Source organism: Mus caroli, unplaced genomic scaffold (assembly GCF_978045245.1).
Source record: "Mus caroli unplaced genomic scaffold, Mus_caroli_1 scaffold_8, whole genome shotgun sequence".
NCBI lineage: Eukaryota > Metazoa > Chordata > Mammalia > Rodentia > Muridae > Mus > Mus caroli.
In genome coordinates this window covers 91007208-91025872 of record NW_028227263.1, presented here as the reverse complement: position 1 = coordinate 91025872, position 18665 = coordinate 91007208, and the positions used below count along the sequence as shown (strand labels likewise).

The 18665-nt window shown below is 39.4% G+C and overlaps 1 protein-coding gene across 4 annotated transcripts in view; it reads left to right on the top strand.

Annotated features, from left to right (window-relative positions):
• The window catches only part of Herc2 (HECT and RLD domain containing E3 ubiquitin protein ligase 2), a 172473-nt gene that overhangs the window by 115618 nt on the left and 38190 nt on the right, over positions 1-18665 (top strand). For all 4 annotated transcript variants that reach the window (XM_029479794.2, XM_029479792.2, XM_029479793.2 and 1 more), the window contains exons 56-68: positions 2599-2774; positions 5781-5892; positions 7140-7221; positions 7351-7494; positions 8672-8762; positions 9030-9207; positions 9333-9414; positions 9500-9671; positions 10446-10590; positions 13374-13599; positions 14577-14748; positions 15952-16138; positions 16575-16715. In XM_029479794.2, the coding sequence (XP_029335654.1) occupies positions 2599-2774; positions 5781-5892; positions 7140-7221; positions 7351-7494; positions 8672-8762; positions 9030-9207; positions 9333-9414; positions 9500-9671; positions 10446-10590; positions 13374-13599; positions 14577-14748; positions 15952-16138; positions 16575-16715 (1908 nt within the window). The remainder of the gene's footprint in view (positions 1-2598; positions 2775-5780; positions 5893-7139; positions 7222-7350; positions 7495-8671; positions 8763-9029; positions 9208-9332; positions 9415-9499; positions 9672-10445; positions 10591-13373; positions 13600-14576; positions 14749-15951; positions 16139-16574; positions 16716-18665) is intronic.

The window sequence follows — 18665 nt, the reverse complement described above, 5'->3', positions numbered from 1 at the left end:
TAAGTACACTAGCTGTCTTCAGATACATCAGAAGAGGGCATCAGATCTCATTACAGATGGTTGTGAGCCACCATGTGGGTACTGGGAATTGAACTCAGGACCTGTGGAAGAGCAGTCAATGCACTTAACCTCTAAGAGATATCTCTCCAGCCCTCTGTAAATGTTAGTGAATAGATTTGCTGGGTATTGCAATCTTGGTTGACAGTTAATTACTTTCAGGGCTTGAAACACATCATTTTCTATTTCTTGACTTTTAGGGTTAGTGATGACAGGCCTGATTTTATTCTGATGTTTCTTCGTGGGAGGCTGAATTGCCTTTTCTTTCTTTCTTTTTTTTATATGATGTGCTGTTAGTTCTACTTTTTTTTTCCTTTTTTTTTTTAATTACGTATTTTCCTCATTTTCATTTCCATTTCCAATGCTATCCCAAAAGTCCCCCACACACCCTCCCCTCAACTCCCCTATCTACCCACTCCCACTTTTTGGCCCTGGCGTTCCCCTGTACTGGGGCATATAAAGTTTGCATGTCCAATGGGCCTCTCTTTCCAGTGATGGCCGATTAGGCCATCTTTTGATACATATGCAGCTAGAGTCAAGAGCTCCAGGGTACAGGTTAGTTCATAATGTTGTTCTACCTATAGGGATGCAGATCCCTTTAGCTCCTTGGGTATTTTCTCTAGCTCCTCTATTGGGGGCCCTGTGATCCATCCAATAGCTGACTGTGAGCATCCACTTCTGTGTTTGCCAGACCCCGGCATAGTCTCACTAGAGACAGCAATATCAGGGTCTTATCAGCAAAATCTTGCTAGTGTATGCAATGGTGTCAGCGTTTGGAGGCTGATTATGGGATGGATCCCTGGATATGGCAGTCTCTAGGTGGTCCATCCTTTTGTCTCAGCTCCAAACTTTGTCTCTGTAACTCCTTTTTAGTTTGCGTCTTCATTTGGTCATTGGTAGTTTTTAAAACTAAGACTTCAGAATCTTTTCCTAGCATTTCATCTCATTGTCTTTGTTTTCCAGTTCTGACAAATGTTAGCTTGTGGGGAAGTCATGGTGTACTGCTGTGTTACGGGGTTTGAATTTGTTTTGTGGATCTCTTGGTGTGTGTGTGTGTGTGTGTGTGTGCGTGTGTCTGTCTGTCTGTCTGTCTGTCTGTCTTTGGGTTGCTTTTCTCCCTTTCCTTTTTCTTCTTCTTCTTCTTCTTCTTTTTTTTTTTTTCATGTAACCCATGTGGATTGTCTTTCCTTGGATTTACGTTCAGGGAAAAGTGACTGAAGTAAACAGTTGTGATGATTCTTTGACAGTAGTTCCAGGAGCTGCAGGAGTGAGTTTGTGTCCCTCACTTGTATCCCTATAAGACCTGGAGACAGACAGGGACACTAGTATACTGGTTGAGGGAAATGTTACAAACACATCAGTGTTAAGAGTATCAGCATTTAAGTAGTTAATGAAGGAACTGTGGGAAGAAAAGTAAACAGAGTACAAAGGAAAGTGTATAGATAGGTTAGAGGCATAGAAATAGCAATAGAAAACACTGTATATCAGATTTAGAGAAAAGAGGCACAGACCTAAGAACCTTTTCCCACAGAGTATAAGTTACAGCATATCAGTTGAATACGTAAGATACCAGTATGTAAATGTGGATAAAGAATTAAAATTATAAAAGATTCATATATAAAAAATAAAATGTTAAAATCAAAAATTAATGATTAAAATCAATGTAAAATAAAATAGAAGGTATTACATTCTCATTGGAGCTTCTTGAACCTGGTTGGAGAGAGCTTGTGTTTGTGTTTGTTCTGTGCTTCAGTACCCTGTGCCAAATTTTGCTGCCACAAACTCCATGTAACCTTTGTATCTCCTTGCTTATTGCCTGGGCGGGGTTGCTGCAACTCTTAGATTCACAGTCTCATACATGCTCATGCAGCTCTACACTGTAGCTTGGAGTCTGGTGCTCCTGACTTTGATGCTGCACCATGTTCCAGATTTTGCAGCCTCTTCCCTGGGTCTAATTCACTTGTTTCGTGGGATTTCTCTATCCCAAGATCCCTTACCCTTCATTGACAGGTTGACAGGCAGACTTGCCTCAGTCTCTTTGGCATTCTTGCCACATTCCCACTGCCTAGCTGTGAGATCACCTGTTCTCCAGGCAGTGCTTGGGAGAGAGGATTTTAGGTGTTAGAAATATTCAATTTCAGATTCCTCCACCTCTTTGTAGTGTGTAGTTTGCTCATGTCTAGCTAACTTGAAATTCTTCCCCCAGTTTGAATTTTCAACAACCCACCCTGTTTCTTTTAGCAGCTCTCATGCTGTCACTGGGAGCTCAGAGTCCCTTCAGGGCACTGCCCTGAAGGTTCATCTGTCCGTACTCCTTGATATGCTCAGATGAGTGCTCAGATTGGGGTGGGGGGCGTGGAATAAAATCTACCACCTCATTTTCTTTTTACTGTCTCTATTCTTTCTGTTACTTTGACATTGGTGGCCTTTTATCTTGGCCTTCTATCCAGACACGTGAAATAACAAATGCAGTCTCTGATCTCCCATCCTCCCAGAACATTGTCTGTTTCTTGAGTCTAAGATGTTTGTTTTCTTATCCAGTATCACAGGTACATTGAGATTGCAATAAAACAGTGCAGGAGCTCAGGAATTGACTGCAAAATCCACGGTCTCATCCTGCTTGGACGCATCCGTGCTGAGGAGGAGGATTTGGCCGCAGTTCCTTTTCTGGCTTCAGACAATGAGGAGGAGGAGGATGACAAGGGCAGCACTGGGAGGTTAGAGTTTCTACTTACATTCTGTTGTGCTCGATTCCATCCCAGTCACAGGAGTAAATGCCTCCTCTGAATGAGGATAGCATCGTGCCTACTAGAGTGCTTGATAGAGCTAGTTGGGATTGGTCTCAAGAATAATTAATTTACAAGAAAATAAAACATAAAAAAATACATATTTCAAAACATAATCATGAGAGAGGATTGAAAACAAAGTTTACTTTTTCTTTTAACCTGAATTGTCTCTGTTTTGGTGTAAATCCTTGTAGCTTCCTTTTTCTTCCCTGTGTCAAAAGATGTTTTTCTACAGTCATGGTATAGTATCCATTTAATGTCTAGTTATTTTACTATTAACTTAAGTGTTTTACTTGTGCTTTATTATGGTAGAATATACTAAGCATAATCTTCCATTTCAACAATTTTAAGTTTATAGTTCAGTGGCATTAAATACATAGACACTGTTTTAAAACTGTTTCTGGATTGTCTTTAGGTTCTTGTATATGATTTTTATGGAATCTTAGACTTCTTGTTAGTCCTGACTTTATGTGTAATTGTGATGATGATTACTGTAGTTATCATTCAGCACATGTCTGGGGAGTGTCTTCTGTGGGTCAGTCCTGTGGTGAACATAAAAACTGAAGTCAGGCAGGCTCATCTACATCAGTTTGGAACTGGGAAGCGAGGGGAGCATGTGCTGCCCTGAGGGGCTACAGTGGAATGTTGCCCCCGACAGGAGTCAGTGTTTTATGAAGCAGGGTGAGCAGGCAAAAGTAATCGAGTTGCATATGCCAGGGCCAACAGATTCTTCATTTGTGTGTCTATTCCAAGACATATGGAACAAGGGCTACTTTAGGCTTCTTTGCAGAGCTAGCAACAACATCGTAGATACACTTTCCTCACACGTTGTGTTTTTATAGATGAATCTGTGCATGTGGAATTGTTCTGGCAATTATGTGCCAAACATATTGCTGTTTGTCCAACATTGCTAAGACCATGCTGAATTCCTAGTAGAACCAGAGCCTTGGCATTGGCACCAACTCAGTTGAACAAAAACTTTGCTCCGAGTTGCTTTCAGTGATGTAAGGAGACAGAGAAAATAATTCCATCTGCATTACTGCTCAATACATGCTTTTAGTCATGAGTAGGCCAGCAACTGTGGGTGAGCTATGTTATTTCAGGGTCTGTGGTATTGGTTTTAGAAGCTGTCCTGCCTTATTTTAAACTTCTTCAAAGAAGATGAAAAGAAATACTATATGTATATACTAGCTTATCTATAGTATATGTGAAAATTGTAGATTAATGCCTTCTCATTTAGTGGCCACTAAAATGAATTGGGCAGGTCTAATTAGTATATTTATTATATATGTGAGGTAATCAATGGCTTAGTGATGAGTTGTTGGTTTTTTTTAAATGATTGAATGCACTAACAGGAAAATTGACATTTGGATACATCTTGAAATTTCAAAATAATACTATTAATTAGCTAATAGTATCTGGATTAATTAACAGTCTAAGCAGTTTGTCTCAGAGCCAGCTCCCAAGTTGCATATGTACATAGTGATGATGATTAGCTGACCATTCAGTACTTAACATGGTACCATTCCTTGAACATTCTGAATGTCAGCTCTTGTTTCTCAGCCACGTTTAGACCAAAAATCTATTACATGATAATCTGGTACCTTGTACATTAATTTGCTCTACTTTGCCTATTATTAGATAAGTCAGCTTTTCTACAGTTTATTCCCATACCAATGTGTTTTGATCTCCTAAAGCAAATATTTATTCTTATATAACATTAAAAAAAAAAAAAAACCTCAAGTCTATATAAAGGGTGGTTTCTAGAACCCAAAACCTTCCATTCTTGTGAAAATAGATGTAAAAACAAGTTTAAAAAGGGAGTTGGGGAGCAGGGTTTAGCTCTTGGCCTCAAAATACCAGCTGAGGAAATCTTAACACTGTCCCGTGCACTATGAGACTTTTATCAAGTTGAGAACTAGTGCTGTGTCTGATTTTGATTGAGTTTCCTACCATCGAGGACAGGTCAGGAGATGGGTTCAGCAAAGTAGGTAGCAACTCAAGAATAAGAGGATGGCAGAACCTCTAGGCTAGTGGGCCAGTGGCCAGGCACTGTAGCTTGTGTTGTAGACAGAGAATATAAAGGAAGAAAGTAGCAAATTGCCTGATGTGTGTGTATCAGAAGAACCCCAATATCATGTAGTTAAATCTGTTTAATTTTTTTTTTTGAGAAATAAAATGACCACACACATATCTACATACAGTACCCCACCCATGTCCCCCAAATGCCACAAGACATACTTCTAGGTAGATTCTGGTAGGACTTTTCCCCAGTGGCCCCACAGGTCCATTTGGGTTCTGTTTACTGTGTACCCTGTTGACAAGTAGGACTTGTCTTGAGCTAGTGAAGCATTGTAATATTTACTTGTGTTTAAGAAGTAAGCAGATATGCACTGGATCATAGGAGTTTTGTCTCACAGAATCTTATCGTGGAGGAATGGCCAATTGATTTGATATCAGAATGTTCTCCATCAATAAAAGGCTAAAATATAAATTTTGCTACTAAAAGATAACATGTTGCTGGGTATGGCAATGCACACTTATTATCTATCCTAGCACTCAGGAGGCAGAGGCACACAGATCTCAGAACAGCCCAGTCTACCTAGTAAGTCCATGCTAGGCTGGACTACATATTCCATGCCAGACAGGATTACATACTGAGATCCTGTCTCAAAAACAAACAAACAAACGGACAAAACCAAAACAAAGTAATATATATTATGTTTGTTTGTTGTGGTGAAGGTAAGATACAATTTCCACCTACGCTTGTATAAGTGTTGGTCTCACGGAACACTTCCTCATACATATTGTGGGGTTAAAGCAAATCTTGTAAGAGCTCCTCAGAGTGACTAGAATGTGCTGTTACTTGGAGGTGCCCTTTGTGTTTTAAATGCTTTATTCTGAGTAAATTTTGTTTCTACTTTTGTTTTTGTCTAGTCTTATTAGAAAGAAGACTCCAGGGTTGGAATCAACAGCTACAATAAGAACCAAAGTGTTTGTGTGGGGACTGAATGACAAGGACCAGCTTGGTGGGCTTAAAGGCTCTAAGGTACTTATTTATGCCCTGTAGCTGATGCCAATGCTTACTGTTGCTTCTGTCTTGAGTCCCAGCAGGAGTCAGACTCTTTAAGGATATATGTTCTAAATGTGGTTTAGGAAATTCAGTTTTCAACAGTAATACACATTGTCAAATTGAGTTTGTGAGAAGTCTCTATCCTTTAGATATAGTTGTATTCTGCCTACCTAAAAGACTAGAGCATAAACTAAAACATGTGAAATGATTTGACAATGTATAGGTAAAACTATAGTTTATAATTATATCTTGCCTTCAGTACAATAAAATACTTAGACAATAATGTGTAAATGCCATAGTGGTACAAAGATGAATTAGTTGTGACTTTTGCTTACTGGATATTTGAGGTAGAATAGCCTTTATGGAGAGGATGCTTTGTGCGCACAGAGAAGTGGTAAAAATGCACATGGATGTACACACTTGTCATTGTGGAGTGGCTCATGGTTAGAGACTTAGTACTACTAAGTCTTGAGTTTCAAGGAAAAGCCGCATGACAGCTCCCATTCTTGAACTTCATTTCATAAATAATTCTGTTGAAGGCTAATTTGTAAAGTATTTACTTAACAAAAAAAAGATAAGATCCCTCACAATAAAAATAACTATAACAGATAATACACTGGGACTAAGATTGAATTCATTGTATAATATCTTAAGTCCCAAAAACAATTAACTCCAAATTTTAGTCTTTGGAGATAACTCCATCAGATGAAATCTACTCTTTTTAGTATTCTGTGATAACATCGAGTTTGTGAGAAGTCTTTAGTCATGCCCCTCTCTCACCGTTTGCTTTGTTTTTTTGAGACAGGGTCTCTTCACACACTAGACTCACTGATTAGGCTAGGTTGGCTAACCAGCAAGTTTCAAGAGGTCTAGCTGCATTTGTTCCCCAGCATTGAGATTGTAAACCATGCCTGGCTCTTTTTTATAGACTCTGGGAATTGAACTCAAATCCCTGTGCCTGTGTGGCAAGCCCTGGACTGAATCATCTTCCCAGCTCCTGGTCTAATTGTTTGTCTACCCTGCAAATCCAATTTAAGTCAATCTAATAGTATTCTTTCATCTTTAAAATACTTTAGCATGTATATGTAAGAGGTAAAGATTCCTGTAGCTAAGGTAATTCGAAACTAACAGCTGTTCTGTATATTATCTGGTAAGATCACTTATGATTTAAAATGTTTAAACACTATCTTTTTCCTTTGTTTGTTTTAAATATCCTATTCTAGATAAAGGTTCCTTCATTCTCTGAGACTCTGTCAGCCCTGAATGTGGTTCAGGTGGCTGGTGGTTCTAAGAGCTTGTTTGCAGGTATGATAATTCTAATATTGGAAAATTATGTTTATAATTTTTTAACATAATTAATTGTTTATAAATTTATAAACATAAAAATAGCTTTTATGTTCTGAAAAGTGGCACTTCTTTGGACTGTTCTTGCAGTGACTGTGGAAGGGAAGGTGTATTCTTGTGGAGAAGCCACAAATGGCCGGCTAGGTCTGGGTATGTCTAGTGGGACGGTTCCTATTCCTCGGCAGATTACAGCCCTCAGCAGCTACGTGGTCAAGAAGGTAGCAGTTCACTCAGGTATGGACATCAGTGAGCAGTTCCTGATAAGCTTTTGCTCCTTCAAGTGATTAAGGCCCTTAAGTAACTTCCTGAAGTGTCCTATATGAATCTTCAGTGATGAGAAAGATATTTTTCAAATGAGTTCATTGCTGTCCTTCACTTTCAGTTTGGCTTTGCTGAATATTTTTCTGAAGCACTATGCTAGGTTCCTAAGGAATGGAACTAAACTCTAGATACCAAGCTCAATTCATGCTCATAGTGGATAGGATATGATTAACAGACAATTTAAATGGTAGTAGCTTATACAAAACAAGAATTTACTTTTCTACTCTGTTAACCTCTAGAGCAGTAGTTCTCAATCTATGGGTCACAACACTTTGAGGGGGTCACATATCAGATATTCTGCAGATCAGATATTTACATTTTGACTTAGCAGCAAAATTACAGTTATGAAATAGTTTTATGGTTGTGGGTCACCAAAACATGAAAAATTGTATTAAAGGGTAGTAGCATTAGGAAGGTTTAGAACCACTGCTCTAGGGTTAGGGTCTGGGCCCATCTATAAGGCATCTACCTGTGAAGAACTTTGGCTCTTTGTGGGAAAGTGGCTATAATACTCTAGCCCCATGCAGCACCTCTCTAGAGTAGAAGTTGTTGCCCCTGATGATATGGGGTCTTCTGTGGAGGGATAAAGAGTAGAAAGTGAATGCTGGGTGTCAGGAGTCTCATCTGCTGCAATGCCCTGACACTCAAAGTTTGTAGAGCCTTGACTGGATAGCTAAAGCTCATTCCTATAACCTGAGGCAGATCATTGGACTCAGTGTCTGGAGTTGGTTTAAATAGTCCCACTGATGGTGCAGAGTGCTATTTGTAATGACAGTCTGACTAATTATCCTGTGCTCATTTTGTATTTTTTATCTAAGGATTGACTTCTTATATACTAAAAGCGACAGAAGCCCCACTAACAATCATTATTATTTTGCTGCTTCTTTGTAGGTAAAATATTTTAACAATTTATAATTTACTAAAAGTCCATTTATTTTACATATATGTTACTTAGATAGCTTGTATGATAAGTATGGTGATAATTCTGTTTATTCATTTAGTCAACACATACACATTGAGTACATGCTATATTCCAAGCAGAATGGGTAGCAAAAACCTTTGACAGCCTTCCCCTGCATGAATGTTGCAGGTGGCCGGCATGCTACAGCCTTAACCGTGGATGGGAAGGTGTTTTCATGGGGTGAAGGTGATGATGGGAAACTTGGACACTTCAGCAGAATGTAAGATTTCTTTCTTCAATCTCACCCATTAATAGGGAACTATTAAATAGTAATAATAGTGTATTTCAGTTATTTTACAGAAAATTAATGTTATAATTTATTTATTAAAATAAATATTTTTAAAAACCTGGATTAGATATGCTGTGATTTTACATAGTCTTTTAAGGTTTGATAGTTAGAGTGATGTATACATATATTTTTTATTGACCAAAGATAGGCCACCTCTGTGAAAAGACGTTTGATGAGGAGTGTTTACTCTTACCTTAGGAACTGTGACAAGCCAAGGCTCATAGAGGCTCTGAAAACCAAGCGTATCAGGGACATAGCCTGTGGGAGTTCTCATAGTGCAGCCCTGACATCCAGTGGGGAACTGTACACTTGGGGCCTTGGAGAGTATGGCCGATTGGGACATGGGGATAATACAACACAGCTGAAGCCCAAAATGGTGAGTATACACATTTTTATTGCTTATAAATAATATTAAGTCTAGGTTTTTAAAGACTTGAACATTATTGACTTTGTTTTCTCAGTTCCCATGCTTCATTCTGTTTTAAATTTGTCATTGAGTAGGTAAAAGTCCTTCTTGGTCACAGAGTAATCCAGGTTGCATGTGGAAGCAGAGATGCACAGACATTGGCTCTGACTGATGAAGGTAAGAGCTGGTTGTGATGGTAGGTTTCTGGCTGGGTATGAATGTTACCAACTGTTTACCCGAGGTATTTATTTTTTAAACCTAGGTTTGGTGTTTTCTTGGGGTGATGGTGATTTTGGAAAATTGGGCCGAGGAGGAAGTGAAGGCTGTAATATTCCCCAGAACATTGAGAGACTAAATGGCCAGGGGGTATGCCAGATTGAGTGTGGAGCTCAGTTTTCCTTGGCACTCACCAAGTCAGGAGTGGTGTGGACGTGGTACGTGAACTTCCTCAGTGTTATTGACAAATGTGGAGTGTGTGGCAAGCCTTGTGAACAGCCTAGTCTGTTTGTAAAACTTTCTTCCTTACTCATTTGACATTGTTATATATAAAAAAAAAAATCTGTATTAAATTGTTGAATTGAGATTACTGATGATATTACAGAAAGATCTTACAGTGTTTTTGTAAAGAAATCTAGAGAAGTTTTAAACCAGTTTGCATGAGGTTTAAATAGGTTTGAAAAAAAATGCTGTGTTTCTGGAAGCTATGTGAAATAAGGAGAGCAAAACAGACTTCTAACTTCATTTGGTGCTCAGAAAATCAATCAATCAATCTCTCTCTCTCTCTCTCTCTCTCTCTCTCTCTCTCTCTCTCTCTCGTGTTTGTGTGTGTGTCTGTCTTTATTTAAAAAGTGTGAAGAGCTGAGTGCCCAGACCATTCTTGGATGGCATGTCAGGCAATTAGCAACTCGGAAATACATACCACACAGCACTTGGAAGGGGAGTTTGCAGTGCTGTCTATTCTTTTTTATTTGTTTTAAACAATGAAATCTATAGTAACTGAGCTATTGTAAGACATGTTACAGCACGAAAGAGCTTACTGGCCAAGTTCATGAGTTAATTTGGATATGGCATGTAGTTTTAGAGTTGGAGGACCTTGAGTACTATGTATGACATCATCACTCCTTTCCAGAAGATGTATGGCAGTGAAAGTCTCCTTGTATAGCATTGCCAAACTGGAACCATGTAATGACATGTTGCTTTCTTCTCAGGGGGAAGGGCGACTACTTCCGACTGGGCCATGGCTCTGATGTCCATGTGCGCAAGCCACAGGTGGTGGAAGGACTGAGAGGGAAAAAGATTGTGCATGTGGCAGTTGGAGCCCTGCATTGCCTAGCAGTCACAGACTCAGGGCAGGTAAGGCTCTAGTGTCCTGTGGTAAGGTGCCCTCTTGGAGTGCTCATTGGGCTACACCCCTTATCTTGTCAAAACTGGAGTAATCAGATGGGTATGCTGATATATGTCTAGAATCCCAGCATTTGGAAGTCTGGAGCAGGAGGATAGCTAGTTGAAGGCTGGCCTAGGTTACATTAGTGGGTTGCAGGCCAGCCTGGGCCATACTTTTGCATGCCACACCAAGAAAATAAAAACAAAAAGTACCTCTAAACTCCTGAGATGCTTGAATGAGTTTTAATATTAGGTTGGTGCAATGGAATTGTTGAAATTTGCTATTTGATACTGAAATATATTCTTAAGTAAATAGTTTATTATGAATACTTCTTAATAATTATTTATGAGTACGTTTTTGTCTGTCCATCTGTGTGTATGTGTGCACAAAGAGGACATCTTTGTGGAGTTGGTTCTCCTTGTACCATGTAAGTCTTGGAGATTGAACTAGATCCCTAGTCAAGGACTTTTACTTGCTGAGTCATCTCGACAGCCCCTATTATGCATCACTTTAATGCACATTTCTCAATATGTGGGTTTTTGTTTGTTTGTTTTTTTTTTGAGTTTTTTTTTCCCTAATGACTTATTACTTGTCTTTATATTAAACTATTGAAATGATATTAGACCAAAAAAAAAAAAAAACCCAAAAACCAAATTTGAGTGACTTTCTTAAGTTTAAAATGAGTCATAAAGCAATGGCAACAATTCACAAAATCAGCAATGTGTCTGACCCAGGAACTGTTAACAATAGACAATGCAGTTCTGGCAATAGATGTTTTGAGAGGAAAGCCTTCAAGGTGGGAAGCATAGTGGCCGAACATCAGGAGCTGACAATGATCAAGTGACAACAGTCATGGAGGGTGGTTCATAGGGCTTCATAGGATATTGCCAGCTAGCTCAGCTTGGACCATTCAACAGTCACTCAGTATTTGGTGCAAATTGGAAAGTTTTGCATTGTCATCTCTTAATTTATGAACAATAGAACTGTTTTTGTTTATTTGTTTGTTTGTTTTTTGTTTTTAATATGTAACTACACTGTAGCTGTCTTCAGACACTCCAGAAGAGGGCACCAGATCTCGTTGCAGATGGTTGTGAGCCACCATGTGGTTGCTGGGATTTGAACTCAGGTCCTGCAGAAGAACAGTCAGTGCTCTTAACCGCTGAGCCATCTCTCCAGCCCCCTAGAACTGTTTTTTTGATTAGATTGTGCTATGCCATGAAAAGTGGATAGTATAGAACAACCAGCTGTGACGCGGGCTTGGTAGTTGAACAGAGAAGAAACTCCAAAAACACTTTCCAAAGCAAAACTTGCACGGAGGAAAGCCTGAAAAGGCCATGGTCATTGTTGATGGTTTGCTGCTCGTCTGACCCATTACTGCTTTCAGAATCTTGCCCAAATCTTTGCATCTTAGAAGGGTGCTCAGTAAATCAATAGCATGAGCCACAGGTTCAACCAGTGAATCAAAGTTTAAACTAGTTGGGCTGTGACCTTTTGCCTCATCCACCATATGCACCAGACCTCTCACCATTCATCTGCCACTGTTCCATACATGTTACAGGGGAAATACTTTCCACAACCAATGGGATACGGAAAATATTTTCTAAGAGTTTGTCAAATCCTGAAGCTTAGACTTTTGTAGAAACAAACGTATTTCTTACAGGCAAAAATGAATTTATTGATTATAATGGTTTCCACTTTGATTAAGAAATACTTCTTTTGACCTACTTACATGATTTAAAATGTAAGCCGGGCTTACATTTTAAAATGGAGCCGGGCGAGGTGGCGCACGCCTTTAATCCCAGCACTCGGGAGGCAGAGGCAGGCGGATTTCTGAGTTCGAGGCCAGCCTGGTCTACAAAGTGAGTGCCAGGACAGCCAGGGCTACACAGAGAAACCCTGTCTCGAAAAAAACCAAAAAAAAAAAAAAAGATTTAAAATGTATGCTTCAAAACTGTAATCTGTTTTGCACCAGCCTGATATTGGAGATCTGTTAGAATGGTGTTCATCTTGTTTACTGATAAACAGCACAGGTTGGGTTGGGGGCCTTTGTAAATCTCCTCTCCATTCTGAAGTCCATGTTGGAATATAAAAATTATCATTGAAAGTTACTCCTACCTCTAAGCTATTAGCAGTTTATACTGTCGAAAAACCTGATGCATGCTAGAGGCTGAGCCTACACAGTGGGAGGATATACTTAGAGGCTGTACCTTCATGAGAGAAGTTACATCTGCTTTATTTTGGAAATACACAGTATTTGATATATATTACTAATTTTGTTGCTTTGATAAGAATATACTATTACTAGCCTATTGAGCCATATTTTAAATTTGGTTTATGAAAGTGAAATTAGGATATTATTGTTTAGTCAGAAGTGAATTATTCTTTATAACTATAAAACCTAAAAAGCAAATTACTTGAAAAATGAGCATGGTAATTTTATTTTTCCTTTATAACTTATGGTGTGGCAGAGTTATTGCACTTAGTCAAAGCAAGGATGTGCCCTGCATCCTCCCATCCAAAAAAAATAATTAATTAGAATAATACTAAGTATTTATAATTATTGGGAAGCATTTTCATAGTTGATTTTTCCTCAGAACTGTATGTACTCATGTTCTCTGGATACATTGTATGTGATTTTTATCTTTAAGAGTCTAATTCTTTCAAGTACTATGACATGTGTTGTATACATTTTCAAGTAAGTGTTTAAAAATTATGTGAATTTGAAAAACATAAATTCTTTACCCCTTAACAGGTGTATGCTTGGGGGGACAATGACCATGGCCAACAAGGCAATGGCACAACCACAGTTAACAGAAAGCCAACCCTTGTGCAAGGCCTGGAAGGCCAGAAGATCACTCGAGTGGCTTGTGGGTCATCACATAGTGTAGCATGGACAACAGTGGATGTAGCCACACCATCTGTCCATGAGCCTGTCCTCTTCCAGACTGCAAGAGACCCACTAGGTGCTTCTTACTTAGGTAACACAAAATTTATAAACATTGTTCAAGTTTTTATGTAAATTTTTTTCATTGTCATGTTTGTTAAAATTTAGTAATGCAATGATGCCAATGTTATCGTATGATATTAATAAATCAATGTTTCTGTGTCTAAAGAAATACTAAGGTAAATTCATAAAAGTATACATTAAAAAAGAAAGACTTTATAGCATTCATCTTAGCAAATCAAAATAAACCTAAAATATGCACAAAATGGGAACTAATGAAGGTAAGAACAGATATTAGTAAAGCTGAAAACAGGAAAGTAGATATTGAGGCTGAATCTAGTTACAAACACTACTCTACACCATTTCTACTCATGTCTCTGGGACAGAGGCTGCCCTCTAGATCAGTACATGCTTCTTATCCAAGTTTCCTAGATGGTGATGTACTGAATTTGTCTTTCCATCCTTTGGGGTTCTAGTATTGGGCATCAAACCCAGGGCCCTGTGCACTGAAGTACATGCCTGATGCTGCAACCCAATCCAACAAGTCTAATTCACTGAGGGTGGTGGCAACTCTGGGTAGATGGTCCTGGGGATGGTCTTGGACTGCATGCTGAGTAAGCCATGAGGAATAAGCCGTTAAGCAATGTTCTTCCATGGGGTCTGCATCAGTTCCTGCTTTCAGGTTCCAGCCTGCATTTTTACTGTGATGGACTATGATTTTGAAGTATAAGCAAAACAAACTCTTTCATTCCTAAGTTCAACAGTGGGAGGAACTTCTTGAGCCCCTCCCCTATCTGTGCTGAGATTTTGGCTGGCAAGGAGAGAGCCTTTTGAGAACTCCCAGTGTATTTTGAATTACAGGGTTTTCAGCCTAGATGATGTGAGCAGGCGCTTCATAAATATCAAAGTGCAGTTGTTTCTTTTTTTCAAAATAACATAAATGCTCAAACCAGAGAAAAAGAGCAATCTCTGATTTTAAAAACATCTTCGATTTTTGTTTCCCTATTTCAGGTGTCCCTTCGGATGCTGATTCTTCTTCTTCCAGCAATAAGATAAGTGGTGCAAATAACTGTAAGCCTAATCGCCCTTCTCTTGCCAAGATCCTCCTGTCACTGGAAGGAAACCTGGCCAAGCAGCAGGCCTTATCTCACATCCTTACAGCACTGCAGATCATGTATGCCAGGTAGGCTGCTGTGTTGGCTTATAAATCCTGCCATTATGTAAACTTCGTGGCTTTGTAATATTTTAATTGGCCAGATGTTTACATGAATGTTGTTACTGTGTTAAGTGCTATGAGTTGCAAGTCACATACCTTCACTGGGGATTTCTAAGATCTTGGCATTTTATAATAAAATAAACTGAGTATTGAAATATGAATCAGAAAATCAATCTTAAGGATGTTTTCAGTTTTTTGATAATTCTATATCAGTATGAAAGAAGAGAAAGAATGAGTTGATAATGTATGGTGATATTTAAAAGATTATTCTTTGATTCACTTGCTGTCTTACATACTCATTTGTTGCTGTGGTCTCGGAGCCTGTTTTAGTCACTTTTCTATCTTTGGCCTCTGGTATCATGGTGGGATGCTAAGGCAGAGCAAACCCTTCTCACTTCAGAGTCAGAAGGTTCCAGTCCCCTCAGTAACATGTTCTGCTGACCCAGGGACACCCACTAGACTCTGTCTCTTACCAGCCCCACCACCTCCCAGTAGTGATAGCTGGGTAGTAGGACTTTACCACGTGGTCTTTTGGGGAAGGTCCAAATCATAGCAAAACTTAAATGAGTTAATCAATTAGTTAATGTGTCCTGGATGTGGATCTGATAGTTGTGCTTATATAGCTTAAGAGCAACACCTAAAACAGACATGGAGGGGAGAGTTAATTTGCTGATTATTATATCAACTTGTTATTAAACATCGTCTATTCCTCAAGTTCCAACAGTAACCCAATAGGTGCTCTGGCTTTAGATTAGATACTCTTGTACTTGTTGCTTAAGTATTATCATGTGCTGTGTAGTATAACAATGAGGCTATATTCCTAGAAACACATTATATTAAGGTTATAAGGAGCATATGCCTGTAAACTAAGCTCACTGGGGCCTTTCTAGTTGATATAGTCCTATAAAGTCATAGTTTAATATATATAATCCATTGTGGACTGAAATGCTACCGTATGTCTTATGTCTATAAAAAAGATTGGGGTATACATTTTAGCTTAGAGCGGTTGGCTACCTGGTTAATAATGCACAGTATTTTCTAAAACTCATTTGTATGTATTCTATAAAAATGAAGACATGCTTGTAGTGAGCACTTGACCTATCCTGCTGCTTCATGTGGTACCCAGATGAAAGGGTGGATCACCACAGCCCTGACTTTCTGTTCTGATAGAGATGCAGTGGTTGGAGCCTTGATGCCGGCCGGCATGCTCGCCCCAGTGGAATGCCCCTCATTCTCCTCCTCAGCGCCTGCCTCTGACGTGTCAGCCATGGCCAGCCCCATGAATGTGGAGGACAGCATGCTGCCTGCTGACCTTGAGGACAGGCTGAGTCCAAATCTGTGGCAAGAAAAGAGAGAGGTGAAAGGGAATCTTAAAGCAATATTGAATTTGAAGGGAAAGGTGGCTTTTCTTTATCTAGGGAACCCTACTTCTTCTGTCACCTCATTTTTGTGTCGCTATTTGATTTTGAGCTTGACTTAGTAAAATATGTTCTATTTAAAGAGATTTCTTAGTGTTGAAATGAAAATAGATTTACTCTTTTAAAAAGTCATCCCATAGAATTCTGAAATGTAAAAAGTCAGAAAACGAATTTGTTAACTGGGAAAAGACTCCTTAGAAAGATGTAAACTCGGTATAGTCTAACTTGTGGTCCTGCTGTTCTTATGGGCTGTTTTGGCTCACTAGGGTTGCTAGGTGATATGAGCACTGGATCATTCCAAAGTGCTTTAAGTAGTTTCTGTGTGCCATATAGCTGAACTTTTTAAACGTTTCCTCTCATGTATTCTCCAATCAGATCGTCTCATCTGAGGATGCTGTGACCCCCTCTGCAGTGACACCGTCTGCTCCCTCAGCCTCCTCTCGCCCATTTATCCCAGTGACAGATGACCCAGGAGCTGCCAGCATCATTGCAGAAACCATGACTAAAACCAAAGAGGTCAGGAAACATTCTTCTTTGACTTCAAATAAAAAATCGCCTTAAATGTACTCAAAAGTTAGGAGTCATATTTAGAGCTAGAACATGCTGTATCTCCTATATTAGTCACAGAAGCTCTCTGTAAAGTTCAAAGAGTGCATTAGTAATCTAGTTGGAAAAAATACAGTTTACGGATTTTCTTTTTAAAAATTAGGTGTATTATCATTTAAGTAGGGAAATGAAGATAAAGGAAAAGTGGCAGAAAGGAAAGTCTGAGAAGGAAAATGCTAGAGATTTGTAAGTTTTTGAGAAAGTTATAGAGAAGGTATGGAAAAATAAAAGGTGGCCATAAAAGCCTTTTTCATTGAGATACAAGTTAAAATCACAACCGCTGAATGAAAATGTTATTAATAAAAAGTAAAACTTAGAGATCAGTAAGATGAAACAAGGGGTTCTAACCTTACTCAGTGTCCTCTCGTAGATGTGTGGATGTATTTTGCGCCAGTGTGCAGGGTTGTCAGTGAGCTTGCTATGTGAGTATCTACCTATATGAGAGAGTTCTGTGACTGGACTCTGCTTTCTGCCAGTCCCTAGTTTAAGGCCTCTTACCTGTAAATTATACCCTTGTCCTGGATATTTTGTAGTATTGTTTCTTCCCACATACTGAGCATTTTGTGACTGAGGCTCTGAGATAGTATTTAAAGCCCACCATCCTATGATGATCTTTAGTGCACATATCAGGATATCTGCACCACATACTTTGCTTCTTTGTAACAATAACAGAGACAGATAGATATAGGCAGGCAGACAGACAGAGAAAGAAGACATCCTGGTAAAATGGTAGATTAGAAGCCATATCTGTGTGATTTAAAAAATTAAGATTTAAAATAAATTTTTAGCTGGGTGGTGTTGGTGCATGCCTTTAATTCCAGAATTTGGGAGGTAGAAGGAGGTGGATCTCTGTAAGTTCAAGGCCAACATGATCTACAGAGTGAACTCCAGAACAGCCAGGACTAAATACAGTAACCTTGTCTCAAAAACCAACCAACCAACAAACAAACAAACAATAATTCCTGTAAGAGATAGAGGTAAAGAAAACAGAAAGAAGCATTGGCAGGATCTCCTTGTGAGCAGAGCAGCCACTCCTTTCTTGGCCTCTCTCTGTATGCATGCACGTACTGCACTTGGACAGTCTCTCTGGCTTTTGCAGTGCCACTGATAAAACGACTTACCTGGCGTCTGTAGCTGCCTGACCTCATGTGAGCAAACTGGTGCAGCCGACCCAGATGAGGCATGTTCACAGACTAGGGCCTTGAGAGGACTCAGTAATGAAGAAGCAACTTCCAGCAAATAAGCAGTGGCTTTCTTTTTAAAAGGAGAAAATGTGAGTAGATAGGCTATGTTTTAGCTGATGCAATGAGAGTGGAAAGTAAAATGCTGCATCCTTGCAAGGTTCCCGGTGTGGACCAGACAGGGACAGCGAGGGAATAAAGAGAAGATACACAGAAACACAGAAAGCTGGGACTGAGTGGACTGCCCTCTCCATGGAGGAGCCACCGCATCCTGGAAGCTCTATATTTATTTTACAGAATTGAATAAGGAGGAGGGGTAACTGCCCACAGCTGAACAAGGAGGAGGAGTTATTGCATACAGCTGGATCAGGGGGACAGTGTAGACTTAGCCAACCTCAGCAGGAGCAATCTCTATAGGGGAGCAGTCTGCAGGCCTTAAACATCCCAGAGAAAAAAGCTATGGTGGACATTGTCTGCACACACACCAGCTTGGGCCAGAAGGGAAGCCCTCTGAGCCTCACTTTGCTGGGGGTGATATTTTGCTACTTTCCCATGGGTCTGAGGCTTGCAGTGGCTGTGCTCATGTCCACAGCACATATTCACTCAGGCCTTTTCTACTCCCTAGTAGTAAAGGAGTGAAAACAATTATAAATGTTATCTAAAAAGGTTAAAACATTAT